Here is a 19,743-nt window from a genome sequence, read left to right as displayed (position 1 = left end):
GCTAAGGTTGGGGGTTATTTGGATTAGGTTTTTATTTTTTTTTTTCTTCCCTCCCTGCTTGCGGCCGCCGGGGGTTGCGCTTCGGGGAAAGGCGGTGGAGGGGTTGGGGAGGGGATGCGCGGTCGCCCCGGGAGGTCTTGTCCCCTTGGGGTGCGTTAAACGGGTGGGCAGGGGGGAGTGGGGGCCCCGGGGGGGCTGCCGGGGGCTCCCCGGCAAGGGGCTGATGGAGGGGAGCGCCTCCGGGTCCCATCCTGCCGGCCCCAGCCCCGCCGGCTCAGGTACGCTTTTTTTTTTTTTCCCTTGATCCGAGCTCCCAGGGTCAGGGAAAAAAGAAAAAAAAAGGGAAAAAAGGAAAAAGAAACAAACCCCACTCCAGGCGTGTAAATAAATAGCGTGCGTGTACGGCTGGGGATATTTTTTTTCTGCCTTCGCGTCTGCCCGGGCATAGGTGTCAACTCCATCACAAGGCGCTTCTAAGTGCTGCTAAAACATGCTGTCGTCCCCCCCCTGCGATATGACATCACTTGTCAATCAAATCAAAATAACCAGTTGTGCTGCCAGATGTGGGAAATCTCTTATAAAAAAAAAAAAAAAGCAACGACGATAACAAAATAAAGTTAATAAAACTGAGCCCCTTGGATAGGAATACAAAAAGGAAAAAAGGAAAAAAAAAAGAGCGGGGGGGGGGGGTTGAAAGTGGTGGGGGCACCCCCGGGCTCGTCCCAGCTGCGGGGCCCCGTTCCTGGGGGGGGGGGGGGGCTGCAGCAAATTGCCCGAGAGCCGCCCGAGCAGCCGTGTGAAGCGGGCTGCGGAGCGGAGCTAAGCTGCTGCGCTTGCTGCTGCTCCCGGTGGGGGAATTAATTCAATTAAAAGCCCCAGCCCAGCTCAGCGCCGGGCACCGCCGCTCGCCAACAGCGGGGATGGGATACGGCGGGGGGGGAAAAAAATAAAAATAAAAATATAAAATACATAAATTTAAATAAAAGCAAATCTCGGCAGGCGAACTCCGGGCTGAGCTGCGGGAATTGAGCCGCTCCTTCGGCAGGAATCGTTTCTCCCTGCCGGAGGGGTCAGTGCTTTTGCAAAGGGGCTCGGGAGCACGACGACAGGCGCCGGCCGCGGTGCCAGCAGCTCGGGGGCGGCCGGACCCCCCCCCCGGGCGGCCGGGGACCGAGGCGGGGGGGGCCCGGAGCCGGAGCCGGCGCTGCCCGCTCGCCCCTTTTGTTTTTGCTTCTCCTGCCGGCCCCCGGGTAACCCGAGCCGGGGGCTTCAGGGAGCCCTTGCCGGGCAGCTCCGGGGTCTGCCTCGCCATAAATCAAGCCGCCTGATTAATCTTTACAATTTGTCTTTTAAAACAAACACGAACGAATTATCAGCTCGTTAACTGCGATTTTATCACCTGCCTAAAACAAACAGCCCACCCCCTAACCCCCCCCATCTTCCCCCCCCCCCAAAAAAAAAAAGAAAAAAAAAGAAAAAAAAAAAAGGACCTCGGCCCCGTGCTGTCGGCAGCCGGGCAGTAATTATAATTAAAACATCCCCAGGAATTAATAAGGGAGCAGCTGCCCGGGAGATGCCCGGTGGCTCGGGCCGGGGGCGGCGGGCACGGCTCGGCCCGGCTGCGGTCAGAGCAGGGAGCCGCGGGACCTACCTGGGTTTATTTTATACTCACCCCTCTTTAGAAAAAAATAAATAAAAGAAAAAAAAAGAAAGGAGACAGAAAGAAAGAATCCGTTTGGGGGGAAATACTCGGCTGCTTTTTTGGTGGGTTGCTTTTTGCGTGTGGAAAGCGAATCGCTTCGGACGTGGAAGGAGAAGCCGGATTTTTAGAAAGCTCGCTTGCTTCTCGCTCTGCCTTTTAACTTTTTTTTTTTTTTTTTCCTCGCTTTGTTTCCCTTTCCTCCCTGGCACCTCCGGCCTAAGGCGCCCCGAGCGCGCTCCGCAGCTGAGCAGCGCGGGGGGCACTCGCCCTCCCCGGCCCCTCTCCCCCCGAGCCCGGCCCAGCTCCTGTCGCCTATCCCGGCCCTTCCCGGGCCAACCAGCCCGGCCCGGGACAAGCCGGCTCCGCCGCCCCTTCCGTGCCCTGCAGCCGGCGGAGGAGCCGCCGCCCGCCCGCCGCTTGCGACCCCCCCCCCCCGGCGGCAGGAGGGGCCGAGGGGCTCCGCCGTGTCCCCCCCCGAGGTGACCCCGCTGTGGGGTGCGGGACACCCGCGGAGGGAAGGGTGCGGGGTGGGGGGGAACGGTGCCGGGAACCCCTTCCCCAGCATCCCGCACCCCCACCCCGCCGGGCTGCCCTGGGGGTCCCCGGGGGGGGTGGCAACGGGTGGGCTGGGGGGGACACGGCGAGTGCAGGGGGGGGGCAGCGGTACGGGAGGGAGCCCCGCGTCTCTCCGGCCAGACGTGCTCCGCAGCGAGGAACGGGAGTTTATTATTATTATTACCGTCATCATCATCATTATTATTATTATTTAAAAAACACACACAAAAAAGTTCATTTCCTGGCGAATTTGGCAGCGGCGGGTGACGTCAGAGCCCCGGCGTCGTAGTGACTGGGGCGGCCGGGCCGGGGGGAGGCCGGCTGCGGCTCCCAACCCCCGGCCCCCAGCGCTGCCCCCATGCCGGGGGGGGGTCGGCCCTAGGAGCCCCCCCCCGGGCACCCCCCGCGGGGCCCGGCACCGCCCGGCCGGCACCGAGCGGCTCCCGGCCCGGCCGCCCCGTCGGGCAGGGGCTGTGCTCCCAGCCGCCCCCCCCGCAAAACGGGGGGGTCCTGGCCCTGCTGCCCCCCCCCCCCCCAGGCTCGGAGGTTTTGGGGGCTGCAGCGAACGCTCCCATTTTCCCCAAAAAGCAGAGGTTTGAAGAACGGGAGAGGAGTCCCCGGGAAACAGGACCTGCAGCGGCGCCCATGACGCTGCGGGGGTTTGCTTGTGACTTTCCCTTTTTTTTTTATTTGTTGGTGGATTTTTTTTTGTTTATATTTTTTTTTCCCCTTTCTGCCCCCAAAGCGGACGGGTTCATGGGGCCGAAGCAGAGCCCGAGCCCCGTCGGGTGCTGCAGCCCCAAACTCCGCGGCAAACTCGCGCTGAGCCGGGCTGCGCCGCTCCCTGCCCGCTGAAAAGCCTACCAGTCACTGCAAACAACAAAACCACTACCAGAAAATAAAAAAAGAAAGAAAAAAAGAAGCGAGAGGGGAGAGGAAAATAAAACCATCGGGAGATGCTGCGGTTGCCGGGCGCCCTGCTCCTGGCCCGGCACGGCCCGGCTCGGCTCGCCGGGCCCGGCGCTTGCTGCAGCAGCCTCCTGCCGGCCCCGAGCCCCGCAGGCCGGGCGGGGGGGGCACGATCCGGCCCGGGGGGGGGCACCGCAATGACCCTGCTGCCCGGGCCCGAGGAGGCTCCCCCGGGTCGGCGCGGAGCCTGGCGTTTATTTTTCTTTTTTTTTTTTTTCTTTTTTTTTTTTTTTTGCCGATTCCGACGGCTCTTTCCAAGGGACGGGACGGCAACGAGCGCGCCGGGGTTTGTCCCGCGGGGGGGGCCGGGGCGCGTTTGTCCCTCGGTGCCGATTTCATCCCCCCCCCTCTCCATCCCCAGCCCCGGACATCCCTGCGGCTCCGCTCCGGGGCAGCCCCCGACGGAACCACCCCGCTGCCCCGAGCCCTTCCCGCACTCCATCCCCAAACCCCCCCCCCCCCCCCCCCAACCCCGCACACCCCTCCGGGACCCCCCCAATTTCACCGTCCCCGCCCTATAGGGGCGTGCAGCGCCCGGGCGGGGAAAACCCCCACGGCGCTGCCGGGCGAGGATGCTGCGGGCGGGGGCAGTGGGGAGGAGGAGGAGGAGGAGGAGGAGGGAGGGGGGGGGGTCTGCGCCTCGCTCCCCCTTCTCCCCCCCCCCCTCCGGGCCGGCTCCTTTTGGGGCCGGGGGTGCGGTTGGGGGCGGTGTGGGGCGGCGGGATTGGCTGGCCCGGCCGCCGGCCCTGCGCGCCCCGGCCCGTCTGCGGCGCCGCGGCCAGCTGGCGCCAGCGCTCATATAGGATGCGCGGGGATGGGACCGAGCCGGCCAGAGCAGCGGCTTTGCCATCTGAGTAACACCCTCCAGCCAGCCTCCTCTCCTCCTCCCGCGCTCGCCCTGCTCCCCCCCCCTCCCCAACTCTGCTCTCCGGCTCCCTCTCTTCTTCTCTCCCCCCCCTTTTTTTTTTTTTTTTTTTCCCTCCCCTCCCCTCTCCGCCGCACTCGCACCCCTCCAGGCAGGCAGGCAGGCAGCCGTCGGCACCCACCCCGCGGGGGCACCCTGCCTCCCGCACCGGGTAAGTGTGGGGCGCGGGGGGGCCGCCGTGCCGCTGCCAGGGCGCGCTCGCTGCTTTCTCTAAACACCCTTTCCTCCCCCCCCCCGCCCCGCTCCCGTTTCTCTTTCTCCCCCCTCCGATTTTCCTTTTGTGTCAGGCGAAGTTCTTGCTAGAACTGCGCCGTGTTAGATCTGCCCTTCTTCCTTCCCCCCCCCCCCCCCCCCCCCCCCCTTTTGAAGCCAGCTGGAAAAACTCCTGTTGACGTTTGTAGCGAGAGCGGGGGAAAAGAAGGAAAAAAAGGGAAGATTTTTTGCCTTTTTTTTTTTTCCCCTTTTTTTCTTGGTAAAGTTTGAAATGGGATCTGTGTTTATTTTGCGGGGCAATGGGACGGGAGGGCGCAAGGCAAGGACTTTGGCGGGGGGGGAGAGGATATTTTGGGGAGGGAGGAGGGGCTCCGCTTCCCCCTCCCCATCCTTTTACCACCGGGACCAGCAGCGCACCTCGGGGCCGCCGAGCCGCTCACCCGGCCGTGTCTCCCTACAGGTGCTGTCCCCGGACCTGCCTCCGCGACCTGTCTGCTGCCAGAGGGACACGCCGTCTCTGGGGGTCTCCCCCCATCCCTCCGAGGGTGCGCTCCAGCCCCCCGACGGCGTTCTTTCCAGAAAAGCCATCCCCACCTCCTAAGAGCCACCGGTAGCTCCAAAAGCCACCCGCGGGCAGCAGCCCCCTGCCCCGAGCGCCGCTCGCTCCCGGTCTTGGGGGTGGCTGGGAGGGGAGGCCCGAGGCCATGGAGGTGGCCACGGACCAGCCTCGCTGGATGACCCACCACGCCGTGCTCAACGGGCAGCACCCCGAGAGCCATCACCCCGGACTGGCTCACAACTACATGGAACCAGCGCAGCTCCTACCTCCGGACGAAGTCGACGTCTTCTTCAACCACCTGGACTCCCAGGGCAACCCCTACTACGCCAATTCCGCCCATGCCCGGGCCAGGGTCTCCTACAGCCAGGCACACGGTAAACGAGCCCTCGCCGCCCTCCTCTGCACCCCAGCCCCTTCCCCACCCTCCTCTGCCTGCGCTCCCCGGGCTCTTCCGTGCGGGCCGGCGGATGTCCTACGTGGAGGCGAGGAGTTTCACCCGGGGGCCGCTCTCGTGTGTCGGGGCCAGGGGGAAAGGAGCTCGAAGAAAACAGGATAGAAAGGGAGGCACGGGTGGATTTTAACCCCAGCGATGACCAAGCATTGGCGGAGGGGAGGGAAAGTAGGGGAGGGTGAGAGAGGAAGGGGAAATAGTGCACGCACAGGGTAAAACTTCGCAGACACGGCTACTTCCCGGATGCAAAATACAAACCAATTTGAATCGGCGATGGATTTTAATCGGGGGTGGTTTTAGGAGCCGAAGAGAGAGCGCTGCAGCAGTTCGGAAGACAGAGCAGAAGGGGGTTTGCTAATTATTGCCAGGGTGGGGCGGGAGGAGAGGGGTTGCCTTACTCCTGCCCCTTGTGCTGCTGCCCTCTTTCTCACCGAGCTTCCCTGGGCTGTCCGGTGTCCCCCTCGGAGGGGTCTGGGAGAAGGGGCTGTTGCGCCAGGCTGGCTGCTCTTCCCCGGGTTGTGAAATCTCTCCCCATGCTCGGTTCCCCTCTGGCTGCCCGCAGACCGGGGAGCTCCCCAGGCCGGGAGATTTCCCAGAGCCGCTCCGGGCTGAGGTGCCCCACGCTGATCCCCAACGCTCTTGTGTTCCTACAGCCCGCCTGACCGGGAGTCAAATGTGCCGGCCTCATCTTATCCACAGCCCTGGGATCCCCTGGCTGGACAGCAGCAAGGCGGCACTGTCTGCCCACCACCACAACCCCTGGACCGTCAACCCCTTCACCAAGACGCCCCTGCACCCCTCGGCAGCCGGAGCGCCCGGGGCCATCTCGGTGTACCCCGGCAGCAGCACATCAAGCACCGCCTCCGTGTCTTCGCTCACCCCGGCCTCGCACTCCGGCTCCCACCTCTTCGGCTTCCCCCCAACCCCTCCCAAGGAAGTGTCCCCGGACCCCAACTCCACCAGCGCTGCCTCCCCTTCATCCTCCGCTGGGGCCCGGCAGGAGGACAAAGACAGCATCAAGTACCAAGTGTCGCTGTCGGAAGGGATGAAAATGGAGAGCGCCAGCCCGCTCAGAAGCAGCCTCACCAGCATGGGGGCCCAGCCCTCCACCCACCACCCCATCCCCACCTACCCCTCCTACGTGCCAGCTGCCCATGACTACAGCAGCAGCCTCTTCCACCCGGGCAGCTTCCTGGGGGGCCCCGCATCCAGCTTCACCCCCAAGCCGCGAAGCAAGGCCAGATCCTGCTCGGGTAAGTGTTGCCTCCCGCGGCCTGCCCTGCCACAAGTCGGCTCTAGCCCTGGGGGGGAAGGAGCGAGGTTAGGGCCACTCTGCTGGGTGCAGGAGTGCATGTTGGGGGTGGCTTTGCTTGCTCTTTGGGGTTGGAGTCGCAGGCAGCTGCAGGGCTGGGTGTTTGCGTCAGCCCTCTTTGGGACAGGAGGGCAGGTGACTGCTCGGTCCCGCTTTTCTGGGTTTTTAAACTAGGAAATAGGGGTTGTACCAGGGTGCCATCATCTTCGTAGTGGCTGCTGGCCTCAGGGCGCTCAGATGGGGCCGAGGGACACGGGAGCCGGCACAGCGTGAGCTGGCAGCCTGAATCGTACAAAGAGGGATTTATACAAGGAAAAAATGTAAAAGCAGCCCCTGACAGGCTGCAGCCCCGCGAGGGGCTCAGGCCTGATCCTGCCCTCCCAAAGCGGTTAAACCCCCCACACCCCCCCAGATTCCACGTGGGGACTTTCTGCCCATAGATATTTCTCCTGCAATAATTTTCACGTCTCTTGGTTAATACGAAAGAAGGCCCCAGCGCAGGATGAAAGCGAAACTTACTCGGCCGGTCCGCTTCAGATCGCGGAGGGCCTTATTTCCTTCACAATTTACAGGAACAAAAGTTCAAATATAGTTTACATACCAGTGCAAAAGACGAAGGTGTCCAGTCATCACTAACTTACTCCAGCCTAAGTCCAGAAAATCCTCCTTTTTTCCTGAACCAGACATCTCTCTGCTTCCTAATAACTGACTGCAGACCTTTCCCACACTCACAACCCTTTCTTGCATTTCTACCTAAGAGTGCAGTTCTAAATTAGCAAATTAGGTGATGGATGAAATCCTGATCCCACTTTGAAATCACATTAGTTGTACAACTAGACAGATGAATTAAGGAAATTTGTCTTAAGTCCACTAACCTTCCCGGTTTAACATCCTCAGCAACAGAAGGAAATGAAAGAATGTGTATTGGTACTGAATTGAGACAGCCCTTTAAAAATAAGTGGCTATATGTGCCGGTGTGTGAATTCGTACATATCATTGCATATATCGGCTTATGAGTAGACCACATGCATTTATTTTTAAAGCAGACTCATTTAGAAATGTGATCTCTTATGAGTTTTGCAACAAAAACATCGGGTATTTTACAGTCTCATCAGATCTGTTTCAAATGGCTACTCTGAGAGGAAAAACACACTCTCCCATTATTTACATGCATTCCATTATTTACCATTATGCGTATGTATTTTTTAGTAGTGTAGAGACTAGTAAGTAAAGGCAATTAGCAGCCTGAGCCTCCTGATTTTGGAAGCAAATTCATGACCTAGGTCTCTGAAGATAAAGGGATCTCAAGTAGCTTTTTTATTTTCGTCCGGCAGTTGCCGATGATTTTATTAAATGGGGGTGTTAGGGGAGCTTTTTGTGTGTGTCTTTTTTTTTTTTTTTTTTTTTTTTGTAAGGGAGCCCCCTGTGCAAGGAACTGGAGAAAGTTCGTGACCACTCAGTGTTTTTGTAGGAAAACTAAGACTCACGACACAACGACTCCTGCAGCTTCCTGCCCTAGGAGGGACAAAAGCTACAAATGCAGCGCCGCAGAGCTCCCCTCATTTTTCACTGTAGACTGTGTTGTTTAAAAGCCACCCACTCCCTAGATTAAAGGAGACACAACCCTGTTGAACTCAATGTGGCCTGCTTCAGTTATTAGCAAAAAGAGAATTTCCTTTCCAGTTAAATACTTTAGGATTTGCATAAACTATATTAAGAGAGATTTCTATATTAAGCAGACCTGCCTTCGAACCATCGGAGGCAAATGAACTTTTAGCAGAGGGCTTTCTGAGGCAGAAACATATCTAGGAGTTGCATGCTGGGTTTAATAGAGCCATTCTACAATGCTGTTTCCCATGTTGTTGTGCTACTAAAACTACTAATAAAGCAGTAATACGGTAAACTGTTCCCTACCAAATCCAAACTGCATTGTTGTAAAGTTACAGGAACAGAAAAGAACTCACAGCTTCTTTTTTACAGTAACTTCCAGAGTGCTTGCTGAAACTGAACTTTCTTAAAGATCAGCATTAACAGCGGCTTTCTGCCTTTAGCACAAAAATCATAACTGAGCCTTTGGCATTGTGTATCTATTCCCAGTCTGCTCGGCTTTACTTTCTTACCCAGTAGTGCTTGCAACAAAAACAGAAAGCACAGAAAAGGAGCTCCTTTTACTTAGATTTAATTCTAGGAAACCCCTTTCTTTGATTTTTTTTTTTAACCTTTTTCTTTTCTTTCTTTTTATTTTTTTAACATCTTGTGAGCTTGCAGGTGTGTGTTTGTGTACACGTGTGTGTGTATTCATGGCAGGGGAACATGCAATCTAACCATCACCGTGCAACAGATACGGGAGGGGAGCGGTGCCCGCTGCAGATTAAGGGAGTTCTCATTACTGAAACGATAACTTCCATCTGACACAATAAGAGTGTCATTCTTTCTCACCTTGTGCAGAGCATGAGCTGCCTATTTCTGCTCGTGACATAAGATACTTACCGGAGTCTGGGTGTTCTCAAAACGCTGAGGTCCTTGCTGCATGTGCTATAGATGTCACTGCTGTCTGATTGTGCTTGAATTAACACACTGTTTTGACTTGTGGAAAATGCCTAAAGGACAATGCAAAAAGCTTTTGTGAATTTGTTTTTAAAGAAAGAAATCCGGTTTCTTCGTGTTTCCATTTAGAAGGCAGAGAGTGTGTGAACTGTGGAGCAACTGCTACCCCTCTCTGGAGAAGAGACGGCACCGGGCATTACCTGTGTAACGCCTGCGGGCTCTACCACAAAATGAACGGTCAAAACCGACCTCTCATTAAACCTAAACGGAGGCTGGTAGGTATCTCTATCTTTCCTGGGTTTGGGGATAAATCGGGCTAAGGGACCACACGCAGGCATGAGGCAAACGCGTCTCAGTGCTTCTCAGCCCCTGCGCGGATGGGGCTCAGTCACGCCGAGGTCACTGCCGTGCCTCGGGGCAGATCCCCCGCACACTGCCTCGGCTGGGGCATCCCTGCCGCTGCAGCCCGGCGAGCGTGCCTCTGTCCCGAGCCTCCCTGCCGTGCCAAACGCACGCGGGGTATCGCATATCCATCTCCCCATTTATCCTCGGATGACAGCTTTTAATTTAATTCCTCATTTATTTGGCCTCTTGGGACGTTTTGGGAGCGTACTGGGAGCGAAAGGGTTATGAGCGTGAATGTCCTCCACTGTGGACTAAAAAAAAAGTTCCAGCTCTAAAAAAGCAAAACAAATCAGATGAGTCAAAGCTACTGCTCCCTACTTAATAATTATTTGTATAAAAGCCATGAAGTAATTTTCACTCTTATATTCTCTGGCAATATTAATATTGGTTCCCTCCCCAGACAATCCCCTACTGTTTAAAAAAAAATCCGATTATTTTTCCATGGAGTCACCTATACTTTGTATTTTCATTTGAGTGATTTAAAAAAAATGTCCTTTCTAAGCTCCTGGTAGTAGTTTCCTATCCGGATATCTGTACGTTAAAGATAAGGAAACTTTGTGTATCTGTTTCCTGACTCTAAAAGCTTTAGAGAGTTTCTATAGGCAAGCCTTGCCAGTCATGCTTGCTGTTTTGAAATTTCTAATACACTCTATTCCACAAATAATGTGTAAAATGCTAAGAATAATAAATATATTTTTTTGGACCTTTGTGATTTATGGTGCCTAAGACTCTTAGCTATTCGTGGGCACATTTAAATGAGGTCTGGAGACCAGCGGAGAGCAGAAAAATTGGCATTACTGCTCTAACACTGGGATGGGAGACAGAAGATTTCTGTCCGGAGTCAGAATTTCAACTATGCAGGCTTCTTAATGACTCGCCTTCTAAAGTGACTGACATATAGAAAAATGTTAAGACAACAGTGTAACATTATCGTCTCTCAGGCTCAAGTGCTTTGCAGCCTGAATGGGACAGGCCGTGGAGTTAAGCAGCACGGGTGAATATCAGTAAGCCATCTCAAATATGCAAACAGAAGTCTCCACCTTCCTCTGCGTTGGGAGACTGTTATACTTAGCTCCCTGTGAGGGATCTGGGGGGAACTGGAGGGGTTTTCTTTTTGTTTAGTTGTTTTAATGGTGGTTGTTGTTGTTTTTTAAATTGATTTACAGCTTTGTTTATTGCCCTTTTTTTCCACTGTAGTTTGCTTGTTTGCAGGGGAGAGGAGATGGCCATCTTTGGGAATTTGTTCATCGCACATGCAATAGCAAAGCGATCATATTAATAATGTCAGTGTTTGGAGGTCTGGCATTAATTGTGTTTGGGTTGCATGAGTGTACTTGCGGTAGGGGGTACCCCTTCTTTCTGCCTGTGGCCTGTTCTCGCAAGCGAGTAAGGGACTGAAATGTATGAGTCTCAGAGGGCCTGATTCTTGCTCTAAGCTGCTGAACCGTCCGTCAGCTTTGGGAAAGTTACAGGGCCACAGCGTAAATCAGCGGCAAGTGCGAACAGAACCTGGTGCTCCCCATTTGTGAGCTGGGTCAGTCTGGGCTTTGAGAAAGCCGTGCCAGCTCCCAGTGGGGCCGGCAGGCATGGAAGTGCACCAGGCTCTTTTGGGAACCCCGCTGCTCCGGGACTCTGCTGTCGCCTCGCTGGGGTGCCCAGCGCTTAATGTGAGCCTCGCTGCTGCTGCTTCACCCGATGGTTCTCGTGGCTAATTGCAAAAATAGCCCGAGAGTAAGGCCCCGGGGAAATTCAGTACAATTGATCAGCATTAGAAAGTAAAACTGTGCTAATTTAAGGGAAAAAAAATTGAGTCCTCCGCATTAATCTGATCGCGCAAAATAGATCATATTTTGACCATTTCCAGAGGCAGGGCTGAAGCTTTCTAATGAGAAATTCTTTCCCCAAATACGGGGTGCAATTAGCTTGTCCACAATACTTTCAACAATACCGTGCTTGCAGAAGGAGTGTATTATATTGTGGGGCCTGTCAGAGAAGGGCCCATCCAGAAATTACTGGTTACCTGCTGTTCTGCTTTTCCTGTTCTTGTTCTGGGAGGTGGGTGAACAGTTGGGGTATTTTCTGCCCCCCACCTTGGTTTCAGCAGAACAATATGGTTTAAAAAGATCCTTTTCTATCTTTTTTAAAGACGGTTGTTTGCGGGCTTGTCAGCCAAGGAACTGTGAGTAGGGACAGAGGCGGCAGACGGGTCAGCAGAATCATTGCTGCAAGGCATGAAATTTGGTTTGCTAAATATTTAAAGAAAGTTGGAGCCGGTTTTGTTTTCTCCCTTTCACTTGTAAATGGAAACTGAATTTTCAGTGATGGCTCTGATAAATACTGCACCCAGTTAAGTAATGCGGTTGGTTTTCTTTTGTAGCCATCTTTAAAGGGACAGAGTAGGGGTAAAAAAAATCACATTCTTTAAGATCATTACCCTCTTTTGAAACCCAGTCCCAACATTGGCACTCACTAAATTGGTCACTGAAAAAAAAAAAAAAAAAGAAAAGAAAGTGAAAAATGAAAAAAATACATTTTTTGTGACGCATTCTAGAATCCTGTAAAAGGGAACCTTGAACAAATGAAACACCATGTCCCCCTCCTAAATTTTTTGTCTTTGGAGAGTTAGAGATATATTGCTTCCCTCCTTACTTCCCCTGCACACACAGTGCCACAGGGCTGGAAGCTGCAGTCTGCAAAGGAGAATACTTGCATTTAAACAAAAACCCAATGCCACAGAATACAAAACTGCCAGGAGCCTTCCTTCAGACCTGATGCTGTGTACAGTTTTGTTATTAATTCTGCCCGACCTAAATATTGAGCCTGACTTGACCTTTCTCATGATCTCCCTCCTCCTGCTGACACATTTTTAATTTTCTTTTTCTTTTGGTTAGTCAGCGGCTAGGAGAGCAGGGACTTGTTGTGCCAACTGTCAGACCACCACCACGACCTTATGGCGACGTAATGCAAACGGGGACCCAGTTTGTAATGCCTGCGGACTCTACTATAAATTGCACAATGTGAGTATTTGCTCATTTCATGTGTCGCTGCTTGCCTAGCTGGGATTGATGTCTTAACTGCATGGTGTACACTAGGCTTTTATTGGTTTCAGGGTTTTGGTTGTTGTTTTATTCCTTCCCCACGTCTCTAAGGTTCCCCTGGGAAGTGACAGCCATTCTTTGTCGGCATAGTGATGCTAAGTTCAGTGACATTACAATGTATTAGCTTGGCTTCTAACGCTTGGGCAAATCAGGCAAAATAGAGTTACAACACTTGGTTTTAACTAAGCATGTTTTGTGTGCTGCCTCCCTCCAGAAACACAGGGGCCATTCGGAATGGGCTCCGTGCAGAAATTAATCTCGGCAGGGCCTGTTCATTTTGATTTAAAACAAAAAACCCACAACAATACACCACCAAAGCCCCTACAATTATATCTAAAGCTTTGTCTTATTATATATATTTTTTAAGAAATTAATTTCAAGCAGGAATCGCTTGTCATGTTAGAAAGTTATTTAAACCATAAGTAACAGAGGTTATTGGTACAAGATTGTTCATGTCTTAGGACTGAATTTGGGTCACCATGTGCCTCCTAGTTTGATCTTTCCTATTAGGAAATGAATGAGGACTGAAAGGACGGGAAAGAGTCATCAGATGCCAAATTCGGTTCAATTTGTTTTTCATGTCTAGGGTTTTTTGTGTTTGTGGTTTTATTAAACACATCAACATAAACAAGTTCTGCAAAGAGAAACACCTTTTTTTTTTTTTTTTTTTTTCTGGCCAGAAAAAGGTCTACATCCAGGAAAAACACACGGGGGCTGTCCAAATATTTTCATTTTTGCACAATAAGGTCATTTTGTCTGCATGAGCCTGATTTTCTCATTTCTTGCAGGTGAACAGGCCTCTGACCATGAAAAAGGAAGGAATTCAGACCAGGAATAGGAAAATGTCCAACAAATCAAAGAAAAGCAAGAAAGGCTCTGAGTGTTTTGAGGAACTGTCCAAGTGCATGCAAGAGAAGTCGTCTCCTTTCAGCGCTGCTGCCCTTGCTAGCCACATGGCTCCCATGGGGCATTTGCCACCTTTCAGCCACTCTGGACACATCCTACCAACACCCACCCCCATCCACCCATCTTCCAGCATCTCATTTGGACATCCACACCCATCCAGCATGGTTACAGCCATGGGATAAAATCTGATGACCAAGAGACCCACCCAGAAATTAAGAACATGGGGCTTTGCCTAAGATGACACCAAGTAGGAAAATGTTCTGCCAAGAAGAGAATGTAGGGATGGCAAAAGGGGATCTTTGCTCCCATGTGGTTTAACTCTTAACGCTGGACTTAAAACCTTGCAAATGATGGGTCTTCTGCAGAAACGCATAGTGGTGCCTGTAATGCACTTTGCCCCCTCAGGTATAAGGAAAAAGAAGAACTCACCTGTTTGATACTCAGTGGTCCAGCAGAAAGCAAAAGATGGCAGAAGCAGAAGGAAGAGGCTGGAACTGGCTTTCCTTTTTCTCTTTGTTATTACTGTGAATATTGTAAAGAGATATAAGCAGCCTCCCAGGATGGAATCGGCTCACTGGAAGCCACACATGCTGGATTTCTATCGTGGACTTTGGGGAGGGGAAAAAAAAAAAAAGACATCTTTATAAAAACTTAATTTTTAAAATGAAATCAGACAAAAAGTCATATTTATTTTGTTCTTGTTTTCCACAAAAAGCCTCAACCCCTCCGAGTGCATGTTTTTGTGCTGTTGTTTGCAATGGCTACCCTGTAAGAAAAGCTGCCTTCATAACTAAGGAGGGGGAGGGACAATATTCAGCAGCCCCCCTGGATTAGCTCCATCTATCTTACGTATCAAAATATCTGCTAGGAAGGGCGAAAAGAAAGGGTAAGCAAAGTTGCAGCCGTAGTACAGGATTTCAGTGTGCCCAAGACAGTGATTATTTTTGACACTATTTCTTAATTCTTTTCCCTAATGTGAAAAATTAATTTAAAAAAAAAAAAAAAACGGCCCGCCTCCCGGCTACCCTATTGTTCCTCAAAACAGATAGCTACGTCAGACAAAATGTTGGGAAGATACTTTTGGGAAGGCAGTCCTGCACTAGCAAGGGGTAAAATACAGGCATTTACGAAACTGTCGCAGCTAGCTTGCAGCACAGCAAAAAGCATCACCGGGCATAAAAACATCCAACTCCCAGACTTCAGAGGTTGAAGCATTTTGTTCTGTTGTGTTGGCAGCTGTTGCTTAAAAATGCAGATTAGCTGCTTGGGTAAACTTACGGCAGTGTGGCCACCATGTCCACACGCAGCCAGTCAGCGCGTGTGCTGTCTCAGGCATCCAGGCCCTGGTGGACTTCACAGGGAGGAAGGGCAGAAATGAGGTTGAGATCACTGGAGAGGGGAAAGAGAGAGACAATCAGTTTGAGCTTCACACATCCGTCAAATCCCAGATGCAGCGACAGCTGATGAGACGAGGGAAAGCACCGTTCTAAGGGGAACGTCGTGTTTTCCGTAGTGCATTTTATAAGAAAAGAAAAAAAAATTAAAAAAAAAAAAGAAAAATTAAACCTCCCATTATTAAACCACGTTGTACGTAAATGACCGAAAACAAAGCTATTGCCAATGTGAAGTGTATTCTATTGATTGTAATGATCTGATGCCTCTCGTGAACACAAGCTCCAGTATAACATACAATGTACATATTTAGCTATACTTCTGATGAAAATGCCCCAATGAGCAGAGGGGTTTGATAATGTAAACCACGTAAGCTTAACTCTGTGACAAGCTTTTTTATTTTTATTTTTTAACTTTTAACTTTTTTGTTGTTGGGGTTTTTTTGTTTTTGTTTTTTTGGATCAAGCCAATTGTACCTTTACTGCAAAAGTCCTGCTTTAAAGAAAACAAACAACAAAACAAATAAAAATGGATGTTTGTTGTTTTTTTTTTCTAAACACATAATTCAAATATTTGATAATGAATTTAAGAACCAAGCAGACCTGGAAAATCCTGCTTTCGTCCTTTTTTCTGGTCTGCGTAGGCATATAGGTGCACTTTGTATAGAAGTGGAAATAAACAGGAAACAAAATCTGTTAGGAAAAATCATAAGGCTTTTTAATCTACTGAGGTAAAAATTTGGATCCTTTTTACTTTTTACCTTTTACAATGGTACAGTTGTACGTTATTTGTACCCGACTCAAATTTCTGTAGGATTTGGGCAGGGGGGTGGGGAAGGGATGTGGGTGGAAGACAGGGATTACTGATACAGTTGACAAAGTGCAATATATTGTCAGTCACTGCAGCATAGACAACGGCAGTTGAGATTTAAATTATTTTGTACTTGTATCAGCATAAAAAAAATCTGCAGTATTTTCTGTTTTTATTTTAATTTTTTTATTTTGCTTATTTTTGGATTAGTGAACTAAGTTATTGTTAATTATGTACAACATGTTTATATATTGTCTGTAAAAAGTGTATGCTTTCCTCATATTCCTTCAAGGTGAATATTGCTAAGAATAATAAAATACCTTTTTTGTGAAACTACTTGTGCCCAGCTTCATGTCCTAAAGGCTGCTTTTAACTAGGAGAGGAAAAATTATTGTCGTCATTGTAGCTAGTAGAATAAACTTTAAACTTTATGTAATAGAGTGGGCTATTGCTATTTCAGAAACCTAGCAGGGTAGGACAAAAAAAGTGGTTGGTGAATGATTTAGTATAAAATGCTCAGGTACAAAAGCTCATTCTCTGGTGTTGTTCTGGGGTGATGAGGTCATGCAGTTAAGAGTGCTGAAGTTTCTAAACCAGTTTTAAAACACAAGGCAGCAGCAACTTTGCAAATGATGGACTGCAGGTTTTTATTATCATTATTTTAAAGTGCTTAGAGAAATACTTTTCAATTAAAAACAATTTTTAAAAGCACGGAAAAGCATCCAGCTGCCTAATCGGTTTCAAGACTGAGCCTTTGTTAGACTGCAAAGTTCTCTGTAGGCTCTTGCACTAGTGTAAGAGGCAACATCATGAACCTAAAAACTGTTTCTTACCATTTGGCATCATCCGTGGCACAAAAGGAACAAGAGGGACAGCCAGCCTGGAGCCGCCGTGTGCTCTTCTGGAAATGGGATGATGGGTGTAGACGTGGGGGCTGTGCGTGCGGTCTGGCACATGAGGACAGAGAACAGGGTTTACCAGGCAGGGCTCCCAAGACCAAAACTTGGCAGTTGCTTTCAACACATGGTCGAGCGTGACCCACACAAGGAACTCCTTGGGGCCTTACAAAGTGAAAGAGACTTGCAAGTTGCCCTGCCATGCGTGGGGGTGAGTACCACTGCTACTAAAACAATATTTTCTAGAAAACTGCTAATGAACTTTGGGTTTCCTCCTTTGACACAGTGGGAGCTGCATCTCACTTCTGTGGAAGCCAGCCTGGGGATAACTCCTTACTCATTAAAGAAAAAAAATAGTTCCTTTTTCAGTGAATGCATACAAATTCCAGCCCTTTCTCTAACTGGTTCTCTTTGCTTCTTGCAAACGGGGCTGTGCAGCCTCCTCTTCAGCCCTATTTGCAAGCCCTGCTAGCAAATGACAAGGAGTTGCAGCAGCTCTAGATGTGCTGAAGAAAGCACACACAACCGGGATGAGACCTTCCTCCATCATTTCAGACGAGTTAATCATCTTTCTAACTTGTTTAGCAAGGCTTAGTGCAAACACCCATTTAAAAAAAAAAAAAAAGGGAGTTTATGGCATACCATGCAAGCTTCATTTAAGAAGAAACACATTCATCCTCAGACATGTTTAAAATGGGGTTATAACTAAACTCGGACTGAGTCAGTCTTTGGAGGAGAGAATGGGAAAACTAACCACACCATTTTAAAATAATTTAGAATAATTAAGCCATTTGCTCTGGTTGCACATTACATGTACAGGCTTTGATTAGGGTTTACCTTGGAGTTGCCTCTCCACAGGCTTTTCACGGGGTCAGTTCGATCCGCTCACAGAATCGGGGCCGCAATCCATCAGCTTGGCAGGAGGGGTGCTGCAACCCCCCCCAGCGCAGGGAGCAGCGTGCCTCTTCTGACCAGGGTCAGCAGCGGTTCCTGCAACACAGATAACAAATAATCCCATGTTTGTCAGGTGGCACTAATCTGTGAAAGATCAAACCATCTCTCTGCGACGTATCGTGTTTGTCTCCAGACATTTTGCATAGCGGAAGAAAAACAAACAGCAGGGAATGGAAATGGAGCAAGTGTGTAAAGTTCAATGCGAAGTGTAAGCACACAGCAGATACCGAGGCAACAAATTGGGATTTACGGTCCTTTCACTACCACCAGATACTGGGGGAACAGGCTTTTTGTGAGGGGGGAACCCTGACATTACTTGCCTTTGGTTCCCGTTGTTGGGATTATTGTTTTAAGCCGTGCTTAATTGTCATGTCTCCACAGCCACATCAAAAGCCAAGAAGATTAGGTTACAGGGAGTGTTTGATGTCAAAATACAAAATAAATAAAAGGAAAGCTGAAAAGGTAGCCTATTTTCCATGATGTCTAGTGAGGTTTTTTGCCTCAAACGTTGTTTTTTGTTGTTGCTTTTTTTTTTTCTTCAAAGATTGCATTTTTAGTGACAAGATTTCATTTATTTACTTCCAAATGACTCCACGGCTTTCCTACAACAGCTCAAAGGGTTAATAGCCCCTCTTTGATGGCAAACGTGGTATAATTAACGCAAACTTCTTAAGTATCTTGGTGACCTGTAGATGGCCACATGAGAATTTTGTTATTTACTGACTTGCCAAACGTTTATTGCTTATAGCAGGACAAGTGGGAAGCAGGCATTAATTTTGATACTGTTATCTGCAATTGTGCGTAGAGTTCACAGCAGAGAGTGCCTATATGTCAACTGCAATTAAACATTTCCCTATTTTTTAAATGAATTTCATGGTGGTGGAGGGGATTGGATTGGCAGCTTTGCAAACTGAAATCCTGCCCATCCACAGAACAGGCACGACACAGCCAGACACAGGACAACTTCCCCTTACCTGCAGGCTGAAAAAGAAAACAGTCTGGCGCCACGGGGCATTTGATCCTCAGCTTCTCCACAGAGACAGTCAAATCAGGACCAACTGTGGCAGGGCACGGAGGGAGATTTTGTGGTGTGACATCTCCCCTTGGAAACCAGCCTGAAAAACACCAAAAATGAAGCCAAAAACGGCTATCAGGTGAATATGTTCATTTATTGCCAACCTGGACTGGATTAGAATGCGTGACCTAGAAGTAAAATGCTTTGTTTAGCCCAACTCCCTGGGCCATCTGGTCCTCACGAGTAAACATTTCTAAGTGAGATTAAGTGACTGTTCTTTAAGCGCGGTGATATGAGTGCAAACCAGGCTGCTCTGGATCTAACAGATCAAAACCTCAGCATCGGGGCAGCCGGCTGGTGCCGATTCAGAAGCACCATTTGCTTGAATGGCGTTGAGTGCAATTCTCCGTGGTGTCAGCTTTGCAGTCAATCCTGATTCAATCTGATGTGTTCCGGTAAGATACAGAGCTGTCCTCAGCCCAGGGCTCAGATTGTACAAAAGTGCTGCTGGGAGGTTGAGGGCCCCACCAGATGAAACTTTTGGGAGATGCTACAGGAAGAACTACACTGCATTTGCACTCAGTTGCATTTCTGAACGCCAAAAGCTTGGCTGAGCAAAATGCAATAGCAGGGTAGGAGATACGGGGGAAAAAAAAAAAAAAAAAAGAAAAGGAAAGTAAGAAAAAAAAGCAGCCACCAGGTAGTAACACAATAGAGAACTAACCCCTCCTTTAGGGAAAGGCTTCTACGTACCACTGAGGGAGGGAACTGCTACTGTTTGGTCTATAAAAACTGAATCAGGGAAGTATAATGTTAACCCAGCCTATGCAGCAGTGCCAAGGAGAAGAGAAAACAGCTACCTGCCTATACACTGTGTCTCTCTGTGTGGTTCTGCACTCAGGGCTGCGGGGAGTTACCTGGAGGAAAGCTGGCTCTGGTTCAGGAAAGTTGAAGGCACGCGTAAATCATTTGAAGTCGGGCCTATCAACACCGGAGCGTGAACATGGACTCTTGTTTCTCCTAAACTCTTCAGT

The 19,743-nt window shown here is 50.1% G+C and overlaps 1 protein-coding gene and 1 long non-coding RNA gene across 5 annotated transcripts; one reads left to right on the top strand and one right to left on the bottom strand.

The window, feature by feature from the left end:
- Positions 1-3,978: 3,978 nt before the first annotated feature.
- GATA2 (GATA binding protein 2) lies at positions 3,979-15,165 on the top strand. Of its 4 annotated transcripts, none has more exons than XM_050712750.1 (6): positions 3,979-4,302; positions 4,825-5,297; positions 6,028-6,627; positions 9,363-9,508; positions 12,530-12,655; positions 13,525-15,165. In XM_050712750.1, exons 2-6 carry the CDS (start codon positions 5,069-5,071, stop codon positions 13,822-13,824), a joined length of 1,401 nt encoding a protein of 466 aa, XP_050568707.1. In that variant the 5' UTR covers positions 3,979-4,302; positions 4,825-5,068; the 3' UTR covers positions 13,825-15,165. The 4 variants fall into 4 exon arrangements, with proteins under 4 accessions (XP_050568707.1, XP_050568706.1, XP_050568705.1 ...); XM_050712749.1 differs by having other exon boundaries at positions 3,998-4,302; positions 9,330-9,508; XM_050712748.1 differs by lacking the exon at positions 3,979-4,302 and adding an exon at positions 4,426-4,623 and having other exon boundaries at positions 9,330-9,508.
- LOC118248143 (uncharacterized) lies at positions 14,110-16,125 on the bottom strand. The gene is made up of 3 exons (XR_004778683.2): positions 15,637-16,125; positions 14,921-15,031; positions 14,110-14,250 (listed from the first exon to the last, which is right to left on the bottom strand). It is a non-coding gene; the product is annotated as an uncharacterized LOC118248143 (long non-coding RNA).
- Positions 16,126-19,743: the final 3,618 nt, after the last annotated feature.

The sequence above is a fragment of the Cygnus atratus genome, chromosome 10 (genome assembly GCF_013377495.2).
Source record: "Cygnus atratus isolate AKBS03 ecotype Queensland, Australia chromosome 10, CAtr_DNAZoo_HiC_assembly, whole genome shotgun sequence".
NCBI classification, from domain to species: domain Eukaryota; kingdom Metazoa; phylum Chordata; class Aves; order Anseriformes; family Anatidae; genus Cygnus; species Cygnus atratus.
This window is presented reverse-complemented; position numbering and strand designations above follow the sequence as displayed.